Raw genomic sequence first — 26,291 nt, 5'->3', positions numbered from 1 at the left:
GTAAATATGCATTACACTTTAAAACTTTACTACTGTAATTTTTCTGTATTTTAAAATATTTTTTGAAAAAGTGATGGCTATTTGCCAATACATTTGATCGAATAATATTGTCTTCTAGAAAAAACTATTCCTTCTTTTCAGGGGAGTGATATATATATATATATACTGATACTGTTGTTGTAAAGTTTAACTGTTAAGCATTGTTGTAAAGTATAATTAAGTCTTTCTTACAATAATATATACCTCAGAGGCTACTCGAATTCCTATTGAATTGTGTTTCTTCGAATTCTAATGGGACTTCACTCCGAAATAATAAATCCAAATGACGTAAGCTTCCATGGCGACTTTGGAAGTTTGTACTTTTTAAAATGATCCCAGTACAACTGCATAAATTGTTAGACAGAAGAAGCAAAAATGTTGTGAAATGCGTACGTAATTTTCATTTATCATATAAGAGGTTGTATTTCTTATAAACTAGGTGCTCTAAAATTTATTCTCCTTCCTTTTTTAAATCATATTTAATCGATATGATGAAATCATAGAATATCTAATCTTTCCAAGCTTATACATTATCATGCCTATGTTTGTTTTGCATACACGCTTTATTGTAGATGTTTGTTAATAATAATTATCAAAACTTATTATCACAATAAAAGAAAATAAAGATATAGAATAATTTATTTATTTATTCTGCACTGATAAAAAAAGGTATTTCCCAAAGTACCAAATATGATAAACATTTATCGTGTTTCTAGATCTAAGGGAGCACCAAAACGCTCTGTTATTTTTATCAAAGTACTTTGGTAATAATTTTGGTCAAAATGTCAATAAAAAGATATTTAATAACATGTGATATAATTTAGCAAATGTGGTAACTTATAGTATAGATCAAGATGGCAAAAACTTATTGGGACGGCCTTGGCCTGTCATAGGCTGTAGTGTCCAAGAAGAAGAAGAAGGTAACTTTATGGCATAAAAACCATATATTCGGTCAAATTTACTTTTCAATTCTGTATTTTTTTTCTTAATGTGTGATTATAAGATGATTCGGATTAATCATTACTGAGGAACGGAAAAATTACCAAGAGAATGGTTTAAATACCATATATTTTGGTTTTGAATAACATAATTAAGATCTATTTTATCAGAAATGTCATTACAATAGAGTGTGGTAATTTTCCATGATTTTTTTCCCTCCCTTTGTTTAGATCCATTTTTAACTAAAATATTTTTAAAAATGTAATCGATGTAATATTTTAAGATTTACATAGTTTATAATTTAAAAAAATGCAAAATGGAAATTACCGTTTGCCACGTTTGATACAATCGTCACACCATCTTCTCGCTCCCATTTAGTCACTATGACGTAATCCCTAACAATGCTTGGCACTTGACAGCGGAGTACAGCCGTGTTGCCTCGAATAACGAACTCATCGTAAACTTGCACTTGGTATCCTTGGCGAACAACTACAAGAAAAATTATAAATCATGAATTTAATGTAATAATCAATTAATGCAATGTTTTTACATAATCATACGTAATTTAAACAGTTTGACAAACATCCCTAAAAAATAGAAATAATGTGAAAAATATTTCGGAAAAAAATAACCAATTAAAAGTTATTTTAAACATCATTAAAGATCATTCTTGTTTTGCGATTAATCCTGCACGCATCCGAATGATACGTTTTGAAATCCGCTTGTACATCTTAATTACATACTATTAACTTTAAAAAGTAATTAAATAGCTAACGAGCAACATTATACGCGTTTAACTTAACTTTAAAAAGTAATCAAATGGTTAACGAGCAACATTATAAGCGTTTAACTTAACTTTAAAAAGTAATTAAATAGTTAACGAGCAACATTATAAGCGTTTAACTTAGCTTTAAAAAGTAATTAAATAGTTAACGAGCAACATTATTAGCGTTTAACCTAGCCTACTTGCCGCTACTGTATTGTACAAATCTGCTAGACAATTACAATGTTCTTCAAATCTTCCCTGCGCACTATAAAAGATTCCTAATCAAATTACGGTATTAAACACCAGCATCATCCGTAAAATACATGTTTCTTTAAAATATTGTACCGTAATTCTTACACTAATATTTATTTAATTAGAGTTATTTAGTGATTTTTACTATAATTGTTACTGCAAGAATATTACAGTATATCAGATATTTAGTTCCGTCACATGTTCCGAAAAAATGGATTTTACGGTAAAACGTACTGGCAACCTTACAACTGGTACTTTTTACAGTAATTTGATCTGGAACTTTCAGCAGCGTGTACAAATATAATTCTGTTCAAATTTACCATGTATGGAAAATTTGAGAGACATTATGATTAAGAACGAAACATACTGATAACCATGATGCTGTGTTATTTTTTTTCTCTGGTTTTTTTTCTCGAATCGTTCTATTTCTGTGTACAAATGAAATGCTTTACAAATCATCTATGTGAAGTAAACAAGTGTTGTGTCATAAGAAAACACACAATAGAATAAACAAAATTACACAGAATTCGTATCCAGTAAGCATACTAGATTTAATTTTAAAGATTGTATGAAAATTAATAACTCACAATAAAATTTAAAAATTCATCATCAAAAATTAAATTTTTTTTAAGCAATTCATTGAGAATAACTATTAATTGAAAAATAGTGCTCTTAGTAATTGAATTTATAGAAATTTATTGAAATTAAAATAATAGAAATTTATTGAAATAAAATGGAATTTCAATAATTTCCCTTTTATATAAATTTATTGAAATTAAAATAATCAGTAATTGAAATTAGCTGACTATTGCCATTTCATTCAAAATAAAAAGAATACTCCAAGGGAAAATATTTTTATTTTTTTTATTTAGTGAAATCTTTCTTGAATACAAATTTTGCTCAACCTCAGCTATTCAACTCATAAAATAGATAATAGGCAGTTCTTTTAAACACAATTTAGGTGAAAATTGCATTCATCACAGATGTTCAATAAAACGAAAAACGCAATTTTCGTCACAAAAGAGTTTTTGTATTATGATGAACAATTTTTCAATAATAACATTTCACAAAAGACAAAGTATTAGAATACTACAATTGAAGTACTCCACAAAGCATACTTTAAAAGCTGATGCTCATTTAAAAAGACACTCTCGTCATGATATATAGCTTGCAGTGACATCACCAAGCCCTTGCATCCTCCCCACACCATTACAACTCCACCTTACCCTTCGCACAAATTATTCTAAAGCCCTGATGGGATGGAGGATGAATCAAAAATAAAAATAAGAAAACGAAAAGAACAAAATTTCTTCAACGTCATTTTCGGATAATGAAACGTTCCCACCTGACAAAAGCCAGCTTTGAAGTGGAATTCAGAAGGAGGTCTTGTATTAAGTTAATAGCTTCAATTCCTTACGCTTTTGGTGATGGTTTTGTTGCTCTTCTTCGCCAAGTTTATTGTTTTTTGAACTTTCATTGTTTTGTTGCTTCTTTCTTTTTCCTTAGAGTGTCATTTTGGGTTTCATGCTTCGTCGTGATTTGTTTCTTGTTTATCTTTTCTATTCGCAGTATATTTTTTAAAGAAAGTTCTTTCAATTGATTGGATTGAAATCTTGAACTCCTATTGTTGTTTGGAACACTTTTTTTTCCTTTTCTGATACTGATTTATCATGTGCTTTGGTAAGAAGTTGCATATTTAGTTTAAAAACATTTTTACTCTAATTGTTTACAGGCGCCTTTGTTTAAATATTAAAATATTTATAAAATATTTATAAGTGTGATAAAATTTTGCGTTCTTCTGTTATGTTTTTCAGCACTAAGAAATTATTTGTTTTGAATACCTTCTAATCCAGCTATAAGTTTGATCAAATGTAATGAAGTTTATGTGTGCAGTATGCAATATAAGAAACAGACCACCGAGAATAACTTCTAAGCTACTAATTGGATCTTCACGTTCTAGGACTCAATCTAAAGGCTCGAGGGAGGGATCTCAAAAACGATATTTTAAGTTACAATATCAGACCCAAAAAACCTACTTCCTATGAATAAACATACTTTCTTTCGAATTTCTTACCTCCAAAATATAGGGGGCAGCCTCAATCTGGGAAATACGGTACAAATAACATAGTTTAGTCATGAGAGCAATCCGAAGTTTGGATCTTTTAATGCTAATTTTACTTTTTTGCGTATCTCACTGTATCTCGAAAACATTTTAAGTGGAGAGAAAATTTTTTGCACACAATTATAAAATTTATTTTTCCAAAGGTAATTCAATGAAAAATATAACATTAATAAGCATTTATTATATTTCCTGATAAATCGAATTTTTAAAACACGACTTTTTCAAAATTCGATTTCAGTGGTATTATCCTTGGATAAATCAATTTTATAATTGAATGCAAAGTTTTTTCATTCGCTTAAAAAGTTTTTTTATATCTGACGAGATTCGCAAAAATACAAATGAACATTAAAAAGTCCGAACTTCGAACCGCTCTCCTGACTTAACTATTGGAATTATAAATTCCAGATTGCTGCTACTCCCTATAATTTGAGGGTCAGAAATCAGAATCAATCGCAAAAAAATTATAATTTATTTTTTATTAATTTTTTAATTATAATTTAGTATAATATTAAATTATAATTTAATAATTTTTGTGCCTGATTTCGTAACTTAAACTGTCGTTTGCACTATTTAATTAACATAATTGCGGTTAATTAACATAATTGCGAATCTGCAAAATTGAATCCTAGATAGTGGAGATCCGATGATTAGATCAAAAGTTATTCAGGGTGGTCCATTTTTTTAATTTTAGGGATTATATACAAAATTTTGTTAACTAAGTAGAACCCACAGATACAAATACAGTTTATTTAAAGGTTTTAAAACAGTGTTGATCATATGCTTGCTTTAATTCACTTTTTTCTATTCACTTTGACTAAATTTAATTGCATAATAATATTATATTTCACTAAATTTAAATTAAAACTGCATGAACATAGTTTTTTAAAGAATTTTAAACTGGAAAATTAGTTACAGAGTTTTTAAATAAACAAAACTCTTAAGGTTTTTTTATGAAATTTATTTTATATAAGTATATTTTTTTATATTTGCGATTTAACTATTTTTAATTTTTCATGCAACATTAGCATGATTTTGATTGAAGTTTCGAAGTAGCTTATATTTTACAGTCAGGCACAACATGTATATATGAAAATCACAAAACTTTTTAATTATTTCTGTTATATTGAAAACAATGTTGGCTCAAAGAGAGTAAATGCTGGAAAAAAAATTCAGTATCTCATTTCTTTTTTCAAATTAAAAATATAAATAACTTCATTGATGCCACAATTGATTTACTGCTATCATACTTTAAATGATAAACACATGTATCAATTACACACTATAACGATAAACATTAATTACAAAACATGAACTTAAATTTTTAAAACTTCAATAAGAAACCTGATTTGCAATAACATATGCTTTGTATTTGATATTAATTACACGCACAAAAAACGTATTACCAAACATCAATTTTACGGCTGTTCTGTACATTTCATTTGTACTGTATCGCTATATCATTTACAGTATCGCTAGTTCATTTGTACTGTATCGCTATAAACAAGCAATATGTAACAGATTTATCTATAAACCACAAGTGCAAATGTTGTCTGGTAAAACCGCGTTAGCACTCTAATTAACAAAAGTAGTTAATTCCATGACTGAGCCAATTAGCTTACTTCCATGTAATCTTAGGGATATAATTACAGTCGCTTGTCTTCCAGAATACATAGTTGTGGGATGAATAATGCATATTACTATGCTTTCGATGGTCAAAGGTGAAAAGGAATATACATCGTCGTGTTTTTCTGATCTCAAAGTCTAAGAAAAGGGATAAAGGTATCTTCGCTAGAGGTCTACATGCCCGTTGCAAGCAGTTTTGGCCTTTGGCAAAACTGGAGATCGCAATCATAAATACCAGAAAGGAAATTGATATTGCTGTCCTCCAGGAATTAGAAAATAGTATGTTATATCAAATATTTATCATATATTATATTATATTATATCAAAGTCATAAGTATTGTAAATATTTCTGACATTATCAGAAGTTACATTATATCCGTAGGGCCCCCCTTTTCCCACATCATTGATTTTTTTCTTACCCGAATGCAGGAAGAAAACTGGTTACTTCTCGTAAATACAGAGTGGCCACAATTTGGAAAAATCTAAAAAGAAATAAAAAGTGACACAAGTCTTATAAGGTTATCGTAAATATTATGGGCTTCATTTTCGCTTCAATTTTAATTAATCAGATGGTCATTTGTACCGCATATATTTAGTTCACAAATATTCCTGATCATACTAATTGGCACTGTCTGTTCTTTTTTCAAAAGATGTCCGGAATTTGTATTTGTACAAAGATTTTATGTAATTGCTTTCTTCTGATATGTTTTTTTAATATTATTTGTTTTGAATACCTTCTAATCCAACTATAAGTTTGATAAAATGTAATAAAGTTTAGGTGTGCAGTGTGTAATATAAAAAACAGACCACTCAGAATAACTTCTAAGCTAATGATTGGATCCTCACGTTCTAGGACTCAATCTTAAAGGTTCGAGGGAGGGATCTCCAAAATGCTAATATTTTACATATTTATGCATTGATTTTGCATATTTATACACTGATACAGTGAAAAATGTATATACTTCGTCCTCATTGCTACAAAATATAGTAGGCTTTATTTCAGTCGACAAACCTTATAAGAACGCACGAGCTTAAACCACTCTTAGTAAATAAGGAAACTTTCCCCACATTGTTTCTTCTGATAATGAAATGTTGTTTATAACATTTTGTTGTTTATAATATTTTGTTTTTTGCAACTCAACTGATAGTTAAAGAAACCAGACGTTCTGAAATCTTTAGTACAGTACCCTAATTTCAATAGTTTTCCTTAAAATTCGAAAACATTTCAATCTCTTTGAGGACAGAAAATCTCCTCAAGTCTTAATATATACCCTCAAATGTACTCGAATTGTCCACAAACATCTCATCGTTTCTTATCTACATTAAAAATAAAATTAAAGATGTGCTAGATTTATTAAACAAGAAAAATTCTGTCTTAAATCAAGAGAATACAAAAAAATTCGCTTCAAGAGAATTTGATGAAAAAGCACAAAAGTACCATACTTAAACTAACTTATAGGAACCTCATACTAAATTGAAAATAATTTCATCAAAAATTTAATTAATAATCACGAACCACATCATTTTACAAGTGTTAAACAAATGCAAAAAGTTATATGATAAATCAAAACTGCTTAGTAATAATATCAGTTTTGATGAAGATGGGTTTGTATCTGATATCAGCAGTTAATTGTTAAAAAAACGAGAGTTTTGTTGCACATATAAATTGATATTTTTCATAAATATATGACTCATGAAATGCTTTGAGGATGCTACACAGATTTTCTCTTAAATTACGGTTTAGAAATCGGGTCGCCTTAATAATAGTAGCTATAATCATATAAATATGCTATGGCAATGTATAAGTTAAATTTAGACACGCCTACAAAATTAGACTATTTCTGTGTCTCCTTTATTTAGTTTTAAGTTAACGTGACAATCCATATATCACGTGCTCTACAGAAATTAACTCAGGTACTACTAATCAAAATCTTTTTCTCTGATACTTCGTATAATTTAAATTTCTCCCATGAAGCAATTTGTACAATCTTCCAGCTAATTCTTCGTTTCTTAATTTCAACCCCAACATCATTTTCCCTAAAATTCTTCTAACCACATAATTTTGTAATTTTTTTTAGAGCCAATCAGAATGGAATGAACTCCTTGATTGTTTCTTCTGCAGCAAAGAATGAGACATTACGAACAAGAAAAGTTTGATTGTTAGGAACATTGATTTCAGGGTGGACAAGAACGTTCTCTTGTTATCGTTTTCATGGCTCGTTGGAGAAAAGGATCATAATCGGGTTATGATTTCACGCGCGAGCGATTATCACCCCACCCATTCATATTTGATAGATAAGATTAGTTGTAGAATATAGTATAATGATATTGTTCCAGATATCATTAAAATGTAAGTCAGAAAATCGAAGAATTGTCCATCACAGTTGTTTACCATGTTCTGTGTAACAGTAAATTTGTTATTCCAATTGTTATAGCCGCTGACATCTTGTTACATATTGAATAACCGAATCTGTAATCAATAAAAGAAAACGGAGCTTACAGGAAGCATTAATTTTAATAGCGATCCAACTCCGTCTGTGTTCGTTTTGAGATACAAAGTTTCATAGTTTAGTATATTCTTTTTTTTATCTTAACTTGTGGCACTTCGCGTTGAGAACGAGAAATAAGCTGATGGTTTAATATTTTAGAGAATATGTAATTTAGCTAATATGTATGTAAGTAAAAACATTATAAGATGAAAAACACTAGAGAACGTAGTTTTTGTGACATTTATGCAAATACTTGATGTTTTCTAATTTGGGTGTGGAGGTTTCAAATCTGTAATCAGTTTTGCTCCAAAAGCCATAAATTTTTGAATGACACTTTAAGTCTATTTTTTCGTCGAAATGTAAAGTTTGAAAACGTTATACATAATGCGCGTTTGCGTAAAAGATGAGACACATTTCTGGGGAAATTAGAGCACATCATCAGGATTAGAACTGCTTAAGAATGTTGTAAAATGACCTTTCATGGTATAAACTGAACATGGTGAAAAAGGACTTTACATGGTGTAAAAGGACTTTACAACACTTGCTACTGTTAAAAAAAGAAGAAAACTTCTGCTGTCCATCTGCTTCTTTTGTATATCTTTTTTTGTTGTCCATTGATGTTTTCGGTTGTCCAAGTTTAATTAAATGTTGACGCACCATAATTAAATCCTTTTCAACCAAGTACTCAATTGCTGCAGTTTTATTATAAGCTTCAGTGATGATAAATATGGTATTAGATTAATAAATAAATCCAACAATCATTTTCAGGTACATTATGACACTTTTGCACAGTTAAAATGGCTTAAGTTTCGACTTGTTCATTGACTGAAGTTTATAGGCCTAAACCACACCGGTATGATTTAGGGATGCACGTAAAGTACGATTTAGGCAACTGCGTAACGTGTTAAGTAAAGTGTCATTCCAATCCTCCAACAATAACCAGCTAACAAAGACTCAAGTCGAACATAACAGAATAAGTTGCTTAGCAATTATGCTATTATTTTATTACTATGTATAATATTTTAGTGCTGTTATATCCTTACAGAAGATGTTCAGAAACTAAATTGAAAACTTTTAAAATCAATCAATTGACTAAAAACTTAACAGAAGCAATTTGTTTCTTCTTCATGAAACTCCCAGTTAACAAAAGTTTCCTAATTTATCAGTTAAAGCATTCTGATGAATTGCGTCTTATGAAATCAAGTATGTTACGATTTTGGCAACTTTCTTTTATGATAAAAACAGTTTTTTTTATAAAACTTGTTAAAATTTTACACAATTTCCACAAATTTTTAAAGTTAAACTGCTGCTTAGTATAATCAGTTAATTTTATTGTTTTATTAATTAAAATTATTAATGAACTCATGCTTAATAAATAAATGAAATATAGGGTAATGGCTTCATCTTAAATGTACTACAGGAAAGTTAGTAAGCAGTTTAAAATAGTCGCATTCTAGCAAGTAAAAAAGATATAGATTTTAAGTAACTTTATACTTGAGTAAACTCCATAAATTATTCTTGTTAAGCAAAAATCTTTTAAGCACATTAAGCAAGTCATCCAATTTAACTTGTAACATTTATTCAAATTCAAACTAATACCATGTAAGATTAGTTAAAATGATTTCGAAATCTCAAATATTTTAAAATCATAATTTTTAAGGTAACATCTTTGAAAAATAACATAGTCGTAAAACTTCACAAATAGGGAAGTAATATATAAAGATAGTAATAAAAATATGAACATCTAAATAGCATTGACTTATGTATAGTAAAATTCAAAAAACAGTTAAATATTCAAGTAAACAAATAATCATTTTAACCATATTACCAATAAATTCGATTTAGTTTCAAGTACTAGTTATACTAAAATAAACTAATACAATTTTAGTAAAAATATTTTTGACATGAATATGATTTTATTCGTTTGAATATAGTTTTGTTTCGCTTCAGAACAGTTTCGATTGATTTACGTATACATTGATGTTTTCTTCCATCCACATAAAAAATAGCTTAATTAAAGATTGACGATCCCAGAGTAGTTAAATACTTTCAAATAAAGTACTAAATTGTTGCATATTAGCAAAGTAAAAAATAAAATTTTAAATACCTACATACTTGAGGGAAATCGATAAATTGTTCTAGTTAATTAAAACTCTTTTAACTAGCAAAACAAGTAATCCGATTAAGCTTGAAACATTTATTCAAATTTAAACTAGTACTACATCATTTTACTTTAATATCCAATTGTCAAATATTTTTAAACCATAAATTTTTAAGCAAACATTTTGAAATATAATAGAGTCATAAAACTTCACTAAAAAGGAACTTATTTATAATGGTAGTAATAAAACTATATGCATCCAAATAGCATTCACTTGTGTATCGTTCTGCTCAAATAATGATTAAATATTGCAGCAAATAAGAATCCTTTTAACCGCATTACCAATAAATTCGAAATCATTTCAAGCATTCGTTATACTAAAATAAACTAACACAATCGTATTAGAATATTTTAAAAATGAATATGGTTTTATTTGTTTGAATATAGTTTTGCTTCGTTTCAGAAAAATTTCGATTGATTTACGTGATGTCTTCTTCGTTACAAAAAAAAATTTAATTAAAGATTGACGATCCGAGAATTGTTAAATACTTATAAACAAAGTACTAATTTGCTGCATATTAGCAAGTAAAAAATTCAATTTCAAATAACTACATACTTGAGGGAAACTTATATATTCGTCCAGTTAATTAAAAAATTTCTAACTACATACAAATGTAGTCCAATTTAACTTGAAAACTTTATTCACATTTAAGCTAGCACTATATCATTTTACTTAAAATAATATCCAAATCTCAAATATTTTTAAAGCATAAATTTTAAAGCAACCATTTTGAAATCTAAAATTGTAATAAAACTTCACAAAAAAGGAACTTATTTATAAGGGGGGTAATAAAAATATATGCATCTAAATAACATTCGCTCGTGCATTGTTCTGCTCAAATAATTATTAAATATTCTAGTAAATACTAATCGCTTTAACCACATTACCAATAAATTCGATTTCGTTTTAAGTGCTCGTCATACTAAAATGAACTAACACAATCTTATTAAAAATATTTTAGAAATAAATATGGTTTTAAGCGTTTGAATATAGTTTTGTTCGTTTGAATGTAGTTTTGTTTGCCTCAGAACAGTTCCGATTCATTTACGTATATATTGATGTTTTCTTCTATTAAAAAAAAACTGTGTAATTAAAAATTGGCGATATCAGAATAGTTAAATACTTTCAAACAAAGTACTCAATTGTTGAATAATAGCAAGTAAAAAATAAAATTTTAAATAACTACATACTTAAGTGTCACCTATAAATTGTTCTAGTTAATCAAAAACCTTTTAACTACTTAAACAAGTACAAGTTGTCCAATTTTACTTGTTAGATTTATTCAAATCTAAACTAACACTCAGTAATTTTAGTTAAAATAATTTTGAAATCTAAATCATTTCCATATCAGAATTTTCAAAGAAAACCGCCTTGAAATATGATATAGTCATATAAGGAACTATTTTATTATGGCAGTAATAAAAATATAAACTTCCAAATAACATTCACTAATGAATTGTTCGGCTCAAATAATGATTCAATTTTCGAGCAACTAATAATCATTTTAGCCACACAACTAATAATTTCGATTTCGATTCAAACACTCGTTATGCTAAAATAAACTAACACAATCGTATTTAACTATAGTTAAAAATAATTTAAAATCCATGCATGACATATATTCTCCCGCCTTATCTTGATAAGATAAAATTATAGCTGTTTCAAACCCATTTTCGTAAATTGATTTGTTTCTTCCGGTGTAAAGGAACACTAAGGATTTGTTATGACAAAACCAATAATTAAATTGCGGGGTTGCGGAAATGTTTGATATTCGCAATTCTATTATTTGCTTCCTGTTCTCCTTTTAATTAGTGAATAAAACCTAGAATTAATTTTGGTATCTGTATTTTCAGATGATAAATGTTTGGCTAATTAGCAAATTAAAACAATATTGAGAGCATTGCTGCTTTTTAAAAACATGCATTGTTCGAAATTTCATTTATATGTCTAAATTTAAATGAAAATAATATTTGAATATTTTGTCTGTTCTATTAAGTTTTGAGGTATGAGATAATTTGCTTTTGATTTATGTTGAGAGTAAAAGTGCACACGCAGTTTTGTTTTCTTAAGTAAAATTATATTTTTTTTGAAAATCAAAAAGTGGTATTTTTGTTTGTTTAGATTTAAAAATTAAAATAATACATGCAGTTTTAATTTTACATTTAAAAGTGTATATAATTTTTTTAAAAATAAAAGTGCACATATTATATAGCTTTTTTTTAACGTAAAGGTTTTCAGGCAATTTTCTTTCAAATAGTTATAGAGTAAAAGTATTTTTTAAAAACAAAAGTACACATGCAATTTGATTGTAAGACTAAGAGAGCTGATACAATTAGCGTTTTAATATAAAATTGCGCAAGTTGTTATTTTTTTTTAAATTTAAGTTCACATAATACACCAAGTATAATCAAGCATTTAAGAAGTAAATTTCTAAGAAAGGCTTTCTTTGCCGTGTTTTGTTCTTTTTTTTAAATTTTCTTAATTAAAATAAAGTTAGTAGCTACTTTTTTTTTAAAACTCACAAAGTAATTAAATTAAAAGAAATCCATCTATTATTTGAATTAATAAAATTTCCAAAATCATGTGTTGTGTAATTAACTTTAACGTATCTTCATGAACGTTACAATTAAAATTTGACAAACAAATTTTAAATAAAATGTAAATTAAAGAAAAAATTAATACCTACTTTCACCACAAGTAAAAAAAAAAAAGTTTAAAGATTATAATATTTGCCAGCACAGTTGTTTGACTCTAAAGCAAAATGCCATAAAAGTAATTTACGACGAACTTTTTCCTTAGCGCTGAAAGTTTTTGTTCATCTAGAAGAACCATCTGTAAAAATGTTCCTTTACAGCTATTACATTGAAGCATAAATATTTCTTGACATAAAATGGCTAGAATCAGATATATTATGAAAAAAAGTATTTTCTTTCCAGAAGTATCACAAAAGAATCGTTATTCTTTTGTTAGTGACGGTTTTTTGATTCAAAAAAATTTTTTGGCATTAATTTCTTTCTTTTACTAAATGCAAAATGGAAATTTTCCTCTTAAAAAATAAAACTTTCACCAGTGTGAATAAGTCAAATTGTAGTTTTTCTTTCTCCATTTTAATTATAAAACTTATATCCGTTAAAAGTTTTAATTCAAATAATAAAAAATATATATAATAGAAAAAATTAGTTTAAAAAATAAGCAAACCATGAATTAAGTGGTTTAGATTAAATAACACTTGAAAGATTCCAATGTTTATCTTAAAATAAGTATTAAAAAAAGTAAATATTGTCAAAATATTTAATTTTAGAATTCTTTGGAAATGAATATTTGTAGTGCTTCATTGAATAAAAATGTAACTAATAAAAAATATCCTGAATCTGGAAAAAAAATGTGATGTGACTTCTCTGGGGCTTAAAATATGTGTTTTTCTCAGCACTTAGTTTCCTCAACACTCAACAAATTAGTTTTCCTCAACACTGTGGTCATTTTGACCCAGGGCCAGTATTAAAATGAATCATCCATTGCTAGAAATTGAACCTTGTTCGGTCATTAAATGAGAAAAATTGTACGTTTTTTTATGAAATTCACTAAGCTATCAATCAATATAATGTTTTTTTTCAAGTAGGACATGTACCTGTTACTACTTTGTAAAATTTCGAAAATGTCTTCAAAGGAAAATCTGAAACTACGTAGGACATTAAAGGAAAATATTCATATTTTAGACAGCGAATTATTAAAAATTTTTAAATCTTCAAGATTTTGTTAGTGTTTATCAGTTATGGAATTATCTCTCTATATATTTGGCATCATATATATATGTGGCACCATTAACTCGACTATTTCTCTATTTGTTGTCAAAACTATAGTTATTATTCGTTTAGTTATGTTGACTTATGTAATAATTTAAGAAGTGCTAAATCATCTTACGTTAAGTATTTATTTAGAATAATTTTATTTTTTATATTATAATTTATGGAAATAGAACTTAGTTATGAAATAATTTAGATTTATTTTTAATCCTTTTAAAAATAATTGCAAAAATATGAAATAAAAACGTTGCTATGATGCCGCATACTGTCATTATTGGTGATGGAGCTTGCCTTTTTCTAGCAATATCACACATATATATTATACGACTCTCAAGTTACAATTTGAAAGGTGCGTGAAAAAGAGTACAGTACGAAATGGAGCATTTCGATAAGTTTTTTATAATATCTCGTGACAGAGATTTCAATAATTTTAATATTTTTGCTTCCTAATATCCTGAAATATCCCGAACTCGTATTTATGGTTGGTTGTGGGATTTAATGGCTGTCGGACAGATTTTAAATTATTACTAAAATCGACTACATAGAGAAGTTTGAAAATATCACGGACATATATAGTTAAAATCCTTTTTAATAGTTAATCGCATGCAGCAGCTGTTTTAGTCGTAGGCCATGAAGGCACTGGGGGTGCGATTGTTCTTGTTTTCCAGTGGCGTCATCTATGACCAATAATTCGACTTCTGCCACACCCCTACGTCACACCCGTTTAAAGGGTGGCCCTTTCATACATCCCTTCAATCATCCACAGATCGTAATTTTGACCTGAACCAGAGAACGATCAATCACCAACCCAGTACTCCCATAGGTATAATTTGTTATAGGAACATGTAGGACTTTATGACCCGACAAATTTAACGTGCACCAATAACCATTTACTACACGGGGAGTCTTCGGCCGGCTGGAATCGAACTCCCGTTTTCACGAATGTGAGTTCAACGCCCTACCAACCATCTCCCAGCTCGACATGCAATGGTAAAATTATTTAGACACTATAATGTTTAAAACTAATTTAGGTGTTAGAATAGAAGGAGGAGTTGAAGAATTAGAATATTTAAATGTTGCGCATTAAGTTTGGTTACCATTAAAATTTATATGTTGTAAAATATAATTTTGAATGTTAACTAAGAAGGTTTTCTCTAACGAATGCGGCTAGTATCGATAAAATTTAAGTTAAACACTTTGCTTACGGAATAGTTTCAATTTCCTCAAAAATGTTTTAAATCGATACTTTAATTGTAATTTAAAAACCTGTGCTTCTAAAGCAGATTCTTGGAAGCAAACTTATATTATCTCAAGTTTGTGGGAGATTAGACAACGGATTCTCATTAATTAAGAAGTTTTAAAAGTTGAATCCATTATAATCCGTTAGATTAGTGATGCGCATTTGAGCGAAAATATAATCCTCTTCGGGAAAACTTTTGAAGCTCAAGTCAAAATCTCCATAATACATGTTCGCGAATGATTCATTCGAAACCATAAACAAATTCTTTTGTGTCTCTAAAAGTTGCAAAATTCCACTCACGCATTTACTATGAATTATACATGTGCGTCAAATATACTTTGTGGAATTAGTGGAATCAGTCAAAATTGTTGCGCAGGAGAAAATTCCGCTGCACAAAGAGTTCCGTTGTGTAAAGAGAGCTTGTCGTTAAATTTATGAATATGATTTAGAACAAAATTCTTAGCTCCTCTCAAACTAGATATTTCTTAGGTTGTGTAAAATTATCAGATGCGTACTGAAATATGTAATTTTTTTAGATAAGTAAAAAGAGTTTTTACCGAATTTTTTAACACATTTAAAAAAAAAAAATTTGGGTGGGGCTAGACTTTAAAAGTAAGTAAATTTTCCAAAAAATATTTTTATTACAGGAGAAAGTAGTCTGAACTACAAATACAATGCGGCAAAATAACTGTGAATACCTTTTGGTTAGAATTTTGAACACTGTGAATAGCTTTTGATCTAATGTTCTGATTTTTGGGCACTGAGACTCAATCTTAGTTGTTAGAGGGATTGACCTCCCCAGAAGAGTGAAACAATGGCATACCTGCCAACTTTTACGCATTTGGCGTAAAATTTCATTTCAATATTTAAAGTGGTAGTAAAATGTGTGCTTTCTATATATTCCTTGCATTTAGAAACTTAATTTATAAACTTTTACATCCGCCACCATTTTCAAAAAAATTAAGCATATATATTAATATGTAATACTATTGTGGAAGTTCGCTTAAGCTTAATTTAATTACAGCGAATGCTTCTGTCTAAAATTGTAATTTAAATTCCATTTAACTACCACTGGGGAAAATCATCCTTGAAAGGATTAAAAGTTGGCAGGTATGCAATGGCTGCCCTTAAATTTATAAATATTATTTCAAACAATATTTTTAGCTCTTTTCAAATTAGATATTTCTTAGGAGGTGTAGTATTAAAATGTGTATATCTTGCTTGTAAAAATTTAGATAAGTAAAAAGACTTTTGACTAAATTTTTTTAACAATATTTTTTTCGAAATTAATTACTTAATACTAAATTTTGAAGGTAACGAAATTATTATAAAGTAATTTTCATTGCATGAGAATTTTACGCAAGTACTGTGCGAAAAATAAAAATTAAAAAACCCTGAATAACTTTTAATTTAATGATCTGATTTTTACGTACTGAGTATCAATCTTAGTGGTTCGTAAGTGCATCCTCAAATAGGCTAATTTATTAGAACAGACAATATTTTAAGGTGTCCGACTAGTTTCAGCAACTTTTTTTTAAAAATATTAATATAAAATTTTTAAAAACTATTTTATTTGTTTTAATATGAGTCAAAATTAGCAAAAGATATATTATTATAATTTTTTTTTTCATTTAATAAATAGCTATTTTCAGGTAAATATAGGGCACTTTTTTTGCATATACGCTAAACACTGTATAAAAAAATATTTATCGCCTAAAACAAAACAAAACAAATCCTTTGAGGATTTTATTTATAAGGCTATCAACTACGTTATTATTTTAAAAGCAGGTGTATATTTGTACTGAATTAGGGATTAATGTAGTTAAAAAAGAAACTTTTTCAAAAACTTCCGCACTTCTCTTTGCGGAAAAACATACATAAAATAGGAAATGGTGTACTTTTCTTTTGATCTGTAGTTCAAAACACGAGTGCTATAATCATAAACACTCATGAAAAATTGTAGACAATTATTTTAAAAACAGCATGAAACGTCGTGTTTAAGGTGATGTTAAATGTGAAAAAATTTAATCTTGACTTCAAAGACTTAAAATCATTCAAGGATTTAAAATCATTAGTCTATCCACTGTTATCACCCTGCACAAAACATGATACAACTTAGTAAATAATTGGAGAACAAACAAACGTAAAGTATTTAGAAAACTAAGATTACAGGGATTCTAAATTTATAATAAACTCAATTTTGAAAATTTTTCCCAAAATCATATTTTTGCTCGAGTTAGATAGTTTAAGTTATAAAATCCGACATGAAAACGTACTTTCTGTGAATAAACATGCATATTTTTTTACGGATCTGGATTCTTGATTCTCAAAATATGTAGTGGGTAACCACAAAAGTATGATAGCAGAAAGATATGATCTCAATAGTTCGGTTAGGTGAGCGGTATAAAGTCTTGATCCCTTAATGTTAATTTTACATTTTACATATTTCCCCATATCTGGAGAAAATTGTAAGCGAAATGAAAAAGTTTTGCACACAATTATAAAACTCATTTATCCAAAGATAATTTTAAAACATTCATAGATGAAAAAATTTTATTTCTCTAGAACTATTGGAAAAATTTCCTTCAAATTTTCTATTTTACCATATGAAATTAAAATCTTTAAAATGATGCAAACATTTGTATACCTTAAAATTTATATTTTTAAGTTATTAAATAAAATAATAAAAAACAATATATAATTATTAAAAAAATTAATTTTGCAGAAGATTATATTTTGTTAAACAAATTTTGTAATTGTGCATAAAATTCTTCAAGTCACTTGAAAAGTTTACAAGGTATAGAGACATACGCAAAAAATTTAAGTAAGATTAGGGGTCCAAACTTTAAACCTTTTTTTTTTGACCTAACAGTTGGAACCATATTTCCCAATTTTCGCCTCTCCCCCATATTTTGAGGGATTTCAAACCTGTCTAAAAAAAGGCATGTTTATTCAGAAAAAGTATATTTTTGTGCTTGATTTCTTAACTTAAAATATTATAAGCACTAACTAGTTAGTATATATTTGAGGTAATCTTTTCGAACTATTAAGATTGGGTCCTGGTACGTGAAAATCTGATCATTAGATCAAACGTTATTTTGGGTGATCCAATTCTTATTGTGAGCACTGTACGTCGACGCAGAGTAAATATTAACGCATATATAAATATCAGCAGTGTGTAACTATTTTAATTATTATATGTATTATAAAATAGTTTCACACCCAGAAGCAGAAAGTGCCTAAAACTGAGACGTACGTCGCAGAACAAAGTCCTGCAGAACAATTTGTATCTTGAATACTTCTGTAACCATTTTTATCAAGAGAGCTTCTAAGGCAAAGCGTAAAAGGATTAAATTCAGAGATTTAAAATTTCATAAAGTTTATGACTTTTTATATTTTCTATTCCCATTTCAGAAGCAATTTGTGAATCGTGGGGAACCACGATGGACAGAATTGTTTCTAAAAGAACAAATGCTTTCGATGGAGATGAAGAAGTTGATGGAACAACAGACCAGCGAATGTCTGTGTTTGCAAATGGTGCACTATCTGAGCACTTGTCCCTTCGAAAGATTTTTAAGGTATCCCTTATTTCAATGTTCTGACCTTCATATCATAGGCATATAATTAATATACATCATCATCGTCATTAATAAAAATTTTTACTTCAAAAGTGATTGAAAAAGTAACAAATCAAGAATGTTTGCCTTTGTTTAAAAAACAATGCAGTGTATCTGTGTATGATCCTATATTTTAATATAAGAAAATATAGTATTTTAACGATAAGTTGACTTATTTTCGCTGTGAAATGCTTGCAGAACATTTGTATAAATTAATAAGTCCTGTTGCAGAACATTTGAAAATATTCTGCTTCTGGGGTTCCACATTCATTTCATGTACTTCATTTCTGTTCCACGTGGCAACCATATCAGTAAGTGAAGTTTTAGTTACGAGAATACTCAACTTATATTAACTAGGAACCTTAGATTTCGAAGAACAAAATAAGCCTAATATAATGAATATAATGATTAGCATTCGATAGATGAAAGTACAATATATATCAGTAGAGCATGGTGGTATATATTGAACAACTTCCCCGTGCTTTTAAATAGATTTTTTTAAGAAGTGACCACGTATTTGTTCACATGATTTTTTAAAGTTTGACAAACGTATAATATACTTCTCACAAAAACGAAGTCATTTAAAAAATTGTATTCTTTAAAAAAAATATTAATAATTGTTCTAAAGCCCGCTGAATATTTTCTTCCATATTCCTTAATTTAATTTTTAACATTTGTTTGATTTTTTAAAAACTTATTTCTTCAAAAAATATTGAAAAATCACAATTTATTAGAAAGAAATACAAAAGTATTTCTTTCTAATAAATTGTGACTAGCAGAGGGAAATTAATAATAGAAGCTACTAAAACACGTAGTTTCTTAAATGTGAAAAAAATGTGAAGTACCTGCCACTTAATTTTAATTGTCTGTTAATAAGTTTTTAATTTGTCCTTAATTTTTTATTTAATTTATTAAATATTTCTGTTCATATTCTTTATCTTATGTTTTAATATTTTATTTACTTCTCTAACTTTTTTTCTTAAATATTTATTTTTAATATTTTTAAATTTTTACTAATGTATTGTCATAAGTAGTGTTGCAATTTTGGTAACGTAACGGAATTACGTGGCATTTTGTTAGGTTAAGAAATCTAAACGTAAAATTTAATTTTGAAACTGCTATATATATATGTTGATTTTTTTTCAGGTAATGATTTTAATTTAAATCATTATTAATAAATTAACTAATTTTCCTTCATGGTCAATATTTTATCATAATGTATTTCATCTTAAATTTTAATATTTTATCAATGTTAATTCTCAAGCAAAATTTAAAGAATTCCTTACTTTTGCAATGTAATAAGTGGTATGAAATTTTCTGATTTTCGTAGCTTTTAATATTACATTAAACAAGCAAAGAAATATTTAATTTTAAATGGATTATTTTATATTTCTTTAAACTACTAATAAATCCTTAATTTAAATTTATTTCGAGTATTTTTCACTTCATATTCCGTATCGTATTTTCGAATATTATGCTAATTCTCCTAATTAATCTTCATATATCTTATGGCCATTCGAAGAAACTTTCACGAAACATTAATTCTCTCATTTAGAAAAACCTGGTAATTTTTTTTAAGATTTAGGAACTAATCTATTTAAGAAAGATGAATACAGTTTCAAAATTCATTTGTAATGAAAAACAATTACAAAACAGTACTTTAGAAATGTTGCTTTAAAAAAAAGTTATCGATCGTAAATGAAATCATAATTGTATTAAGAATTTGTGTTAGATGCTAAATATCTGTGGTGCAACGAAAAGAAAAAATAAGATTATAGTATTCAAAGAATAGAGAAAAAATCAATACTATTAAATTTAAATGTATGCATAATTCTTTACTTATATATTCCTAATATTTAAAAATCGTTATTTCAAGGCACGCTTTGTTTATATACAGCAAAAGCAAATCATACTCTTTGGAATAAATGAAAAATGGATACATAAGCATAGAAATGATAAAAATGCTAGCTTCTCCTAAATGCTTGCTATTGCACTGCCATCTCTTGCTATGAAACAGAACTATTTTTCAAAACTTGTTATCTGCAATTTTCTTTTTTTTAATAAGCAAGTTTCCTTCTTACCTATTGCTTCGATTTCTCCTTAATATTGTTTATAATGACGCAATTTATTTTTAGTTTCGTAATTTATTCGTAATTACTTTTTCATGATGTCAGTTTTTTGATTTAAAAGAAAATTCCATTAGAAATAAATGAGCAGAAGTTCATGCAAAATATAATACTTTATTGTTTCATCATACTAATAATTTGCTAAATGGAGGTATAATACTAAAATCCAATTATTTGACAATATTCAAAAACCACAAAAATTATGATAGTTCTAATAAGAGTTTTTAATTAAGTATAACTTTCAAAAAATAGAAAGTAGAAATGAATTTTTCTATACAGGACAAACGAATGTAACTTCAATTATTATATCTTTTATTGATGAAAAGTTTCACCCGATACTTTATGCATCACGCAGGCTTATGTCATCATAAGTTAAAAGTTGACCAGCGCAATTTTTATGTTATATATCACATATATATTAATTTTCTTCTATTGAAAAAATATTACATCGACATAATTTTTTAAATTAATCATAAATTCAGGTTAATTACTTGAATTAACATTTTGAATAATTAATTCTGGTTAGCTACTTAAATTCTTACTTAATTCTGGAAAAAAGAAAACCTACAGTTTAAAACCATGAGTTTTATTTAAAGTTAAAAAACATCTACATTTTTCTTTAAAAAAAAGGAAAAATAAGAGTAAAACTGTTGAAAGAGTGCACGTAATAATAAGTTGGAACATTTAACGTTTATAAGCAAAGCTACCAGCTAAGGTAAATAAAAGCGAAGTACAAGTTTTCAAATTTTTCTATTTAAGTAGTATATCAATTTAAATTAATTAGATAACTTTTTTAAAATATATTCAAAAGATAAAAACGACTAGTCAAAATACATAAATACAAGTATTTCTTGAAGAGTAGCAAATTCTTTAAACTTGTGAATTGAATACTACAAAGAATTCAGATTTTGATAATAATATCAATAAACTGTTACAGTCATACTTTAAAGCTTTTTTCTTTTTTTAGCTTCAACAATATGTTGATGAATATGAATATTATTTTTTAAATAATTTTGTTCCTTCTTAAATTTATGTAATTTAAATTCTGAAATAAAAACTGCACTGTGAGACTGTAAAAACTAATTTCATTGTATGTTCATGTATTTTACATTAGTTTATAGAACACACATATTTCTTAAGCATGCAGCTATTATTTTTCCTAAAAACCTAGAAATATTTATTCTTTACTACATATATTTAGAAAGCTATGTCAATTTTTCTTTATAAAATAAATAAATGACTTAAATATATATCTTACAATAATTTTCTTCAAAACTTAGAAATATATCCTTACAATATATTTCTAGAAAACTGTATTTATTTTTCTACATTGTTCAAAATATATTCAAGATGCTTAGAAAGTTTAAAGAAAAGATTCCTATTTACTTTTAAGAGCGAAAATAAATTCGTTCCACGATGACTTTATTAAAATTCAAGACAGCTGATATTTTTTGAGAAAGAACTTCAGCAGAAGAAAAAAAAAATAACCCTGAAATCTATCCGAAAAAAAAATAAGAATTCGTCATCGAAAAGTTCAAATTCTGATTCCACTAAACAGGCGTTGCTTGGAGCAACAAAAATACGCTGATATAAACTAAAAAATAGAGGGTTTCACTCTTGCAAAAGCAAGAAGGGGAATGAGAAAAAGAAATTTAAGGGAGAAGGGATAAGAGAAATTCTATTTCTTGGTGGAAAGTTGCTTGAAGCAACTGCCAGGATCAGTCTACGGGATCTTTGATAGAAGAGTTATGGTAAGAACTGTTTAAGTTCCAGAACGTTGGAAGGTTTGAATCCGAAGTAAAAATAAGGTTCCTTTTTTTTTCTTTCTTTTTGGAAATAGTAAAGATGTCAAGCAAGTACGTGAGTCATTTGTTGAGTGAGATTGTTTATGATGTTTGTCATATACGAATAAAATAGTTGACATATGGTTAAAATAGTAAGACAGATATGAACAAATGTACATTTAAACTTTGTGTCAAACTTATATACGTGAGAATTTTTCGTAAGCTAGGTTGTTTATGTAGTTTGGTTGATACGCGGAAAAGAATTGGGGATTGTAAATTTTTTATTTAAACAGGAAGGAAAATAAGAACAAATGAATGTTTCAATACTTTTGTAGCAATGTCAATAAAGTATGCAGTAATGTAGGCCTGAAATATGTAATGCCTTGGTTTGCTTACGCATTTTAAAATAGTGTCTAAAATAAATTCCGTTACATGAATTCCTCGAACTTACGTATCCAAAAACTATAATTAAATATTCTATTTATTGGTCAAACTAAAAGGTTTAAGTTCCAGAAAACGATAAAAACTTCAAACGATTGTCAGGATTAGTTAGTATATATATCAGACCAGAGAACAAGTTATTTGAAGTGAGTCATATACTAGTAAAATATTTATAGTTTATCGTAATATTTTGGATGAAATAGTTCGAAAAGTTCGAATGGAAGCAAATACTTTAAATTTTGTGTCAATGGGATAATTGAGTTATACATTAACTGAGATAATTTATGTTTCTAAGATACAAGTAAGCGAATTGAGGTGGGTGATATTTGATTGAGGAAGGAGTTAAATTACATGAGAAATTAAATTTATTTTTATTATGAATTTATTTAAATAAGTCAAAGAAATAACTGAATTAACTGATGAGGGATAACTCACACAATAAATCAATGATAATAAAAATCAAATTATTAGGATTCGTAAATGATTGGTTATAGATATTTTAACCCCTTTAACGTAACTGGAACACTGATGATTCTTTTATATTCTTTTTCTGATGCCCTAGTTGCAAGAAAAAATATATTTTGGCATTTTTTGTTATAACAGTCTAATAGATACTAAACATTTGTTAGATTATCGGACTTATATTTGTACTAATACAAAAAATCCAAATAGTAATTTCTTTTAATAATTCGAATTTTTAAATCGAATAATTTTTTTAATAATTCGAAAAATATTTTTTTACATTCATATTCAAAAAATTTTAAATTATTGATTCCGTATATTAAATCTATAATGAACAATAGTTTCTCTTAGATCTAAAAAAACTTCAAATAAAAGCAAATTTGAAATCTAATTGTTTGGAAGCGAACCGTGTTTGGAAGATTTTATCTCTAACGCAGTAAAAGACACTAGTTTTTTCCTGATGAATTTCATAACCTTAAAATATGAATATGCTAAATTCCATATTTTCACTTATTTTGACCTATATTGATAAAAAATGATGAAAAAAGTATTCAAATATGTTTAATAAAAATTCTGCGTCTAAGGATGCAGTAGTCTATATCTGTAGTAGTGAATATAAGTGTGAAGGGAATTATAAATCGATTATGACAACCTTCATCTATCAAAAGGTACCTCGTGATGGAATCAAGTCTTATATAATATTGATTTGGTATTTAATATTTGTAGTGGTAGTTATGCCACACTACTCCCCTTCCAGAATTTTATCAGTGATAGAAATTCGATGAACGAATACCCGAGTTGATTCATGCTGCTTTGTTTTCTTCTTTTTTTGTATCAATTCGCTCATTATATTTTTTTCATCATAACATTTCGCTCATTATTTTTTTATAGCATTTCACTCATTATTTATTTATTTTTTCAATATTGTTTAGTGACCGGGAGACTTTATTTACTTCACCGGATTTTTTTTCCTTTGATCAGTATATTTTTAAGCAAATCAACTTTTTAATCTGGACCATCCATCAATGTTGTCAAGTTCAGAGCACGACCTGCACGTCACTAATGAGGGGATTTAAATATCGACTATGTCAAAGGTACCTCATGATGGAATCTAGTTAACATATCTTATATACTAGTGGTTTGGTATTTAATATTTGTAGTGGTAGTTACTCCACAAGTGATTGCTTTGCGTTGTAAGACTTGAGTTAGTTAAGACATTAAAAAACAAAAAAATTGCTAGTATAATATTACGTTCACTGCAATTTTATAACAAAAAACAGTATTTTTTTTCACCGTTAATTTTGTTAAAATCCGATATTATATCATGATTTTTTACGTCAACTTACCCTCAATTACCAATATCGTATTTTAAAAAATTTGCAATTTCAAGAAAAAAAAATCAAAACAAACTCAGTACTAAAATGGTTTTTTTTTCTTCATCTTGGTACGCTATCGTGTTAATTATCAATGACCTATAAAGGTATAAAAAATTAAATTAAGCAAAAATGAAGTCCAAAGTTTAAATACAATAAGTCAAAATGGAAAAGAGCTAAAAGCAGCATAAAACCAGCATTGACTTTTGCACACAATTTAAATGAATTTGGTAAAAATTAAATAAAAACCAATCAAAATTTCAAAAACTAGAATGTCATGAAAAACAGTGCTTCCTTAAGGGACCCACTACCGTGCTAACATGCTGGAGCTAATCTGTAGTCAGTGGTTCACATCAAAAACTGACTTTAGAATGGCTCCAGCATGTTAGCATGGTAGTGTGTCCCCTTAAGAAGCCCTGTTCTTGATGACATGCTAATTTTTGAAATTTTGATAGATTTTTATTTAATTTCTACCATATTCATTAAAATTATCAATGACCACTAATGTGTTTAAGCGTAAATGGTCATTAATTATGGTGTTCAAGAGTCATATAATTTAAAAATCTTGTACTTTCTAAAGGAATAATTTTATAGACATTAACAGTATCTGAAAATTTGTTTCTTTCATCGTTTGCATTTATTGTCACGTGATGATGTTGCCGTTATCCTACTTAAAATTTTCGTATACTAACAAACAAAACAAAAAATCGTAACTACTTTTACATATCTAATTCAATTTGAATAAAAATGTTTACGCTGATTTTGAGCTTGCTTTCCATGTTGATTCTCTTAAAAACAGTTCAAACACACGTAAAAGACTGGCAAAAACATTTTAAAGAAACCAATAAGCTACATGATACAGATCAAAAGGTTTTTGGTCATAATCAATTCAATCTCCCACAAAAATATATTTTTATTTATTTTCTTATATATAAATATTTAGAATTTAGAAAATGAAATACAACCATCTAAGCTTCAGTTGAAATAATAAAAATCCTATTATCAAAGTAAAAGTTGTTTTTATAGTTTATGAAGTGCCTTTTCGGCATGAAT

The 26,291-nt window shown here is 27.5% G+C and overlaps 1 protein-coding gene across 6 annotated transcripts in view; it reads right to left on the bottom strand.

Moving 5' to 3' along the window:
- Positions 1-26,291, bottom strand: part of LOC107449899 (cell adhesion molecule Dscam1) — a 268,555-nt gene that overhangs the window by 94,742 nt on the left and 147,522 nt on the right. For all 6 annotated transcript variants that reach the window (XR_015429738.1, XM_087153305.1, XM_087153308.1 and 3 more), the window contains exon 3: positions 1,306-1,467. Coding sequence is in view for 5 of the 6 variants with exons in the window: in XM_087153305.1 (XP_087009431.1) it covers positions 1,306-1,467 (162 nt within the window). In the remaining variant the exon portion in view is untranslated. The remainder of the gene's footprint in view (positions 1-1,305; positions 1,468-26,291) is intronic.

The sequence above is a fragment of the Parasteatoda tepidariorum genome, chromosome 10, assembly GCF_982258835.1.
Source record: "Parasteatoda tepidariorum strain Cologne lab strain chromosome 10, Ptep-v5.0, whole genome shotgun sequence".
Lineage (NCBI taxonomy): Eukaryota > Metazoa > Arthropoda > Arachnida > Araneae > Theridiidae > Parasteatoda > Parasteatoda tepidariorum.
This window is presented reverse-complemented; position numbering and strand designations above follow the sequence as displayed.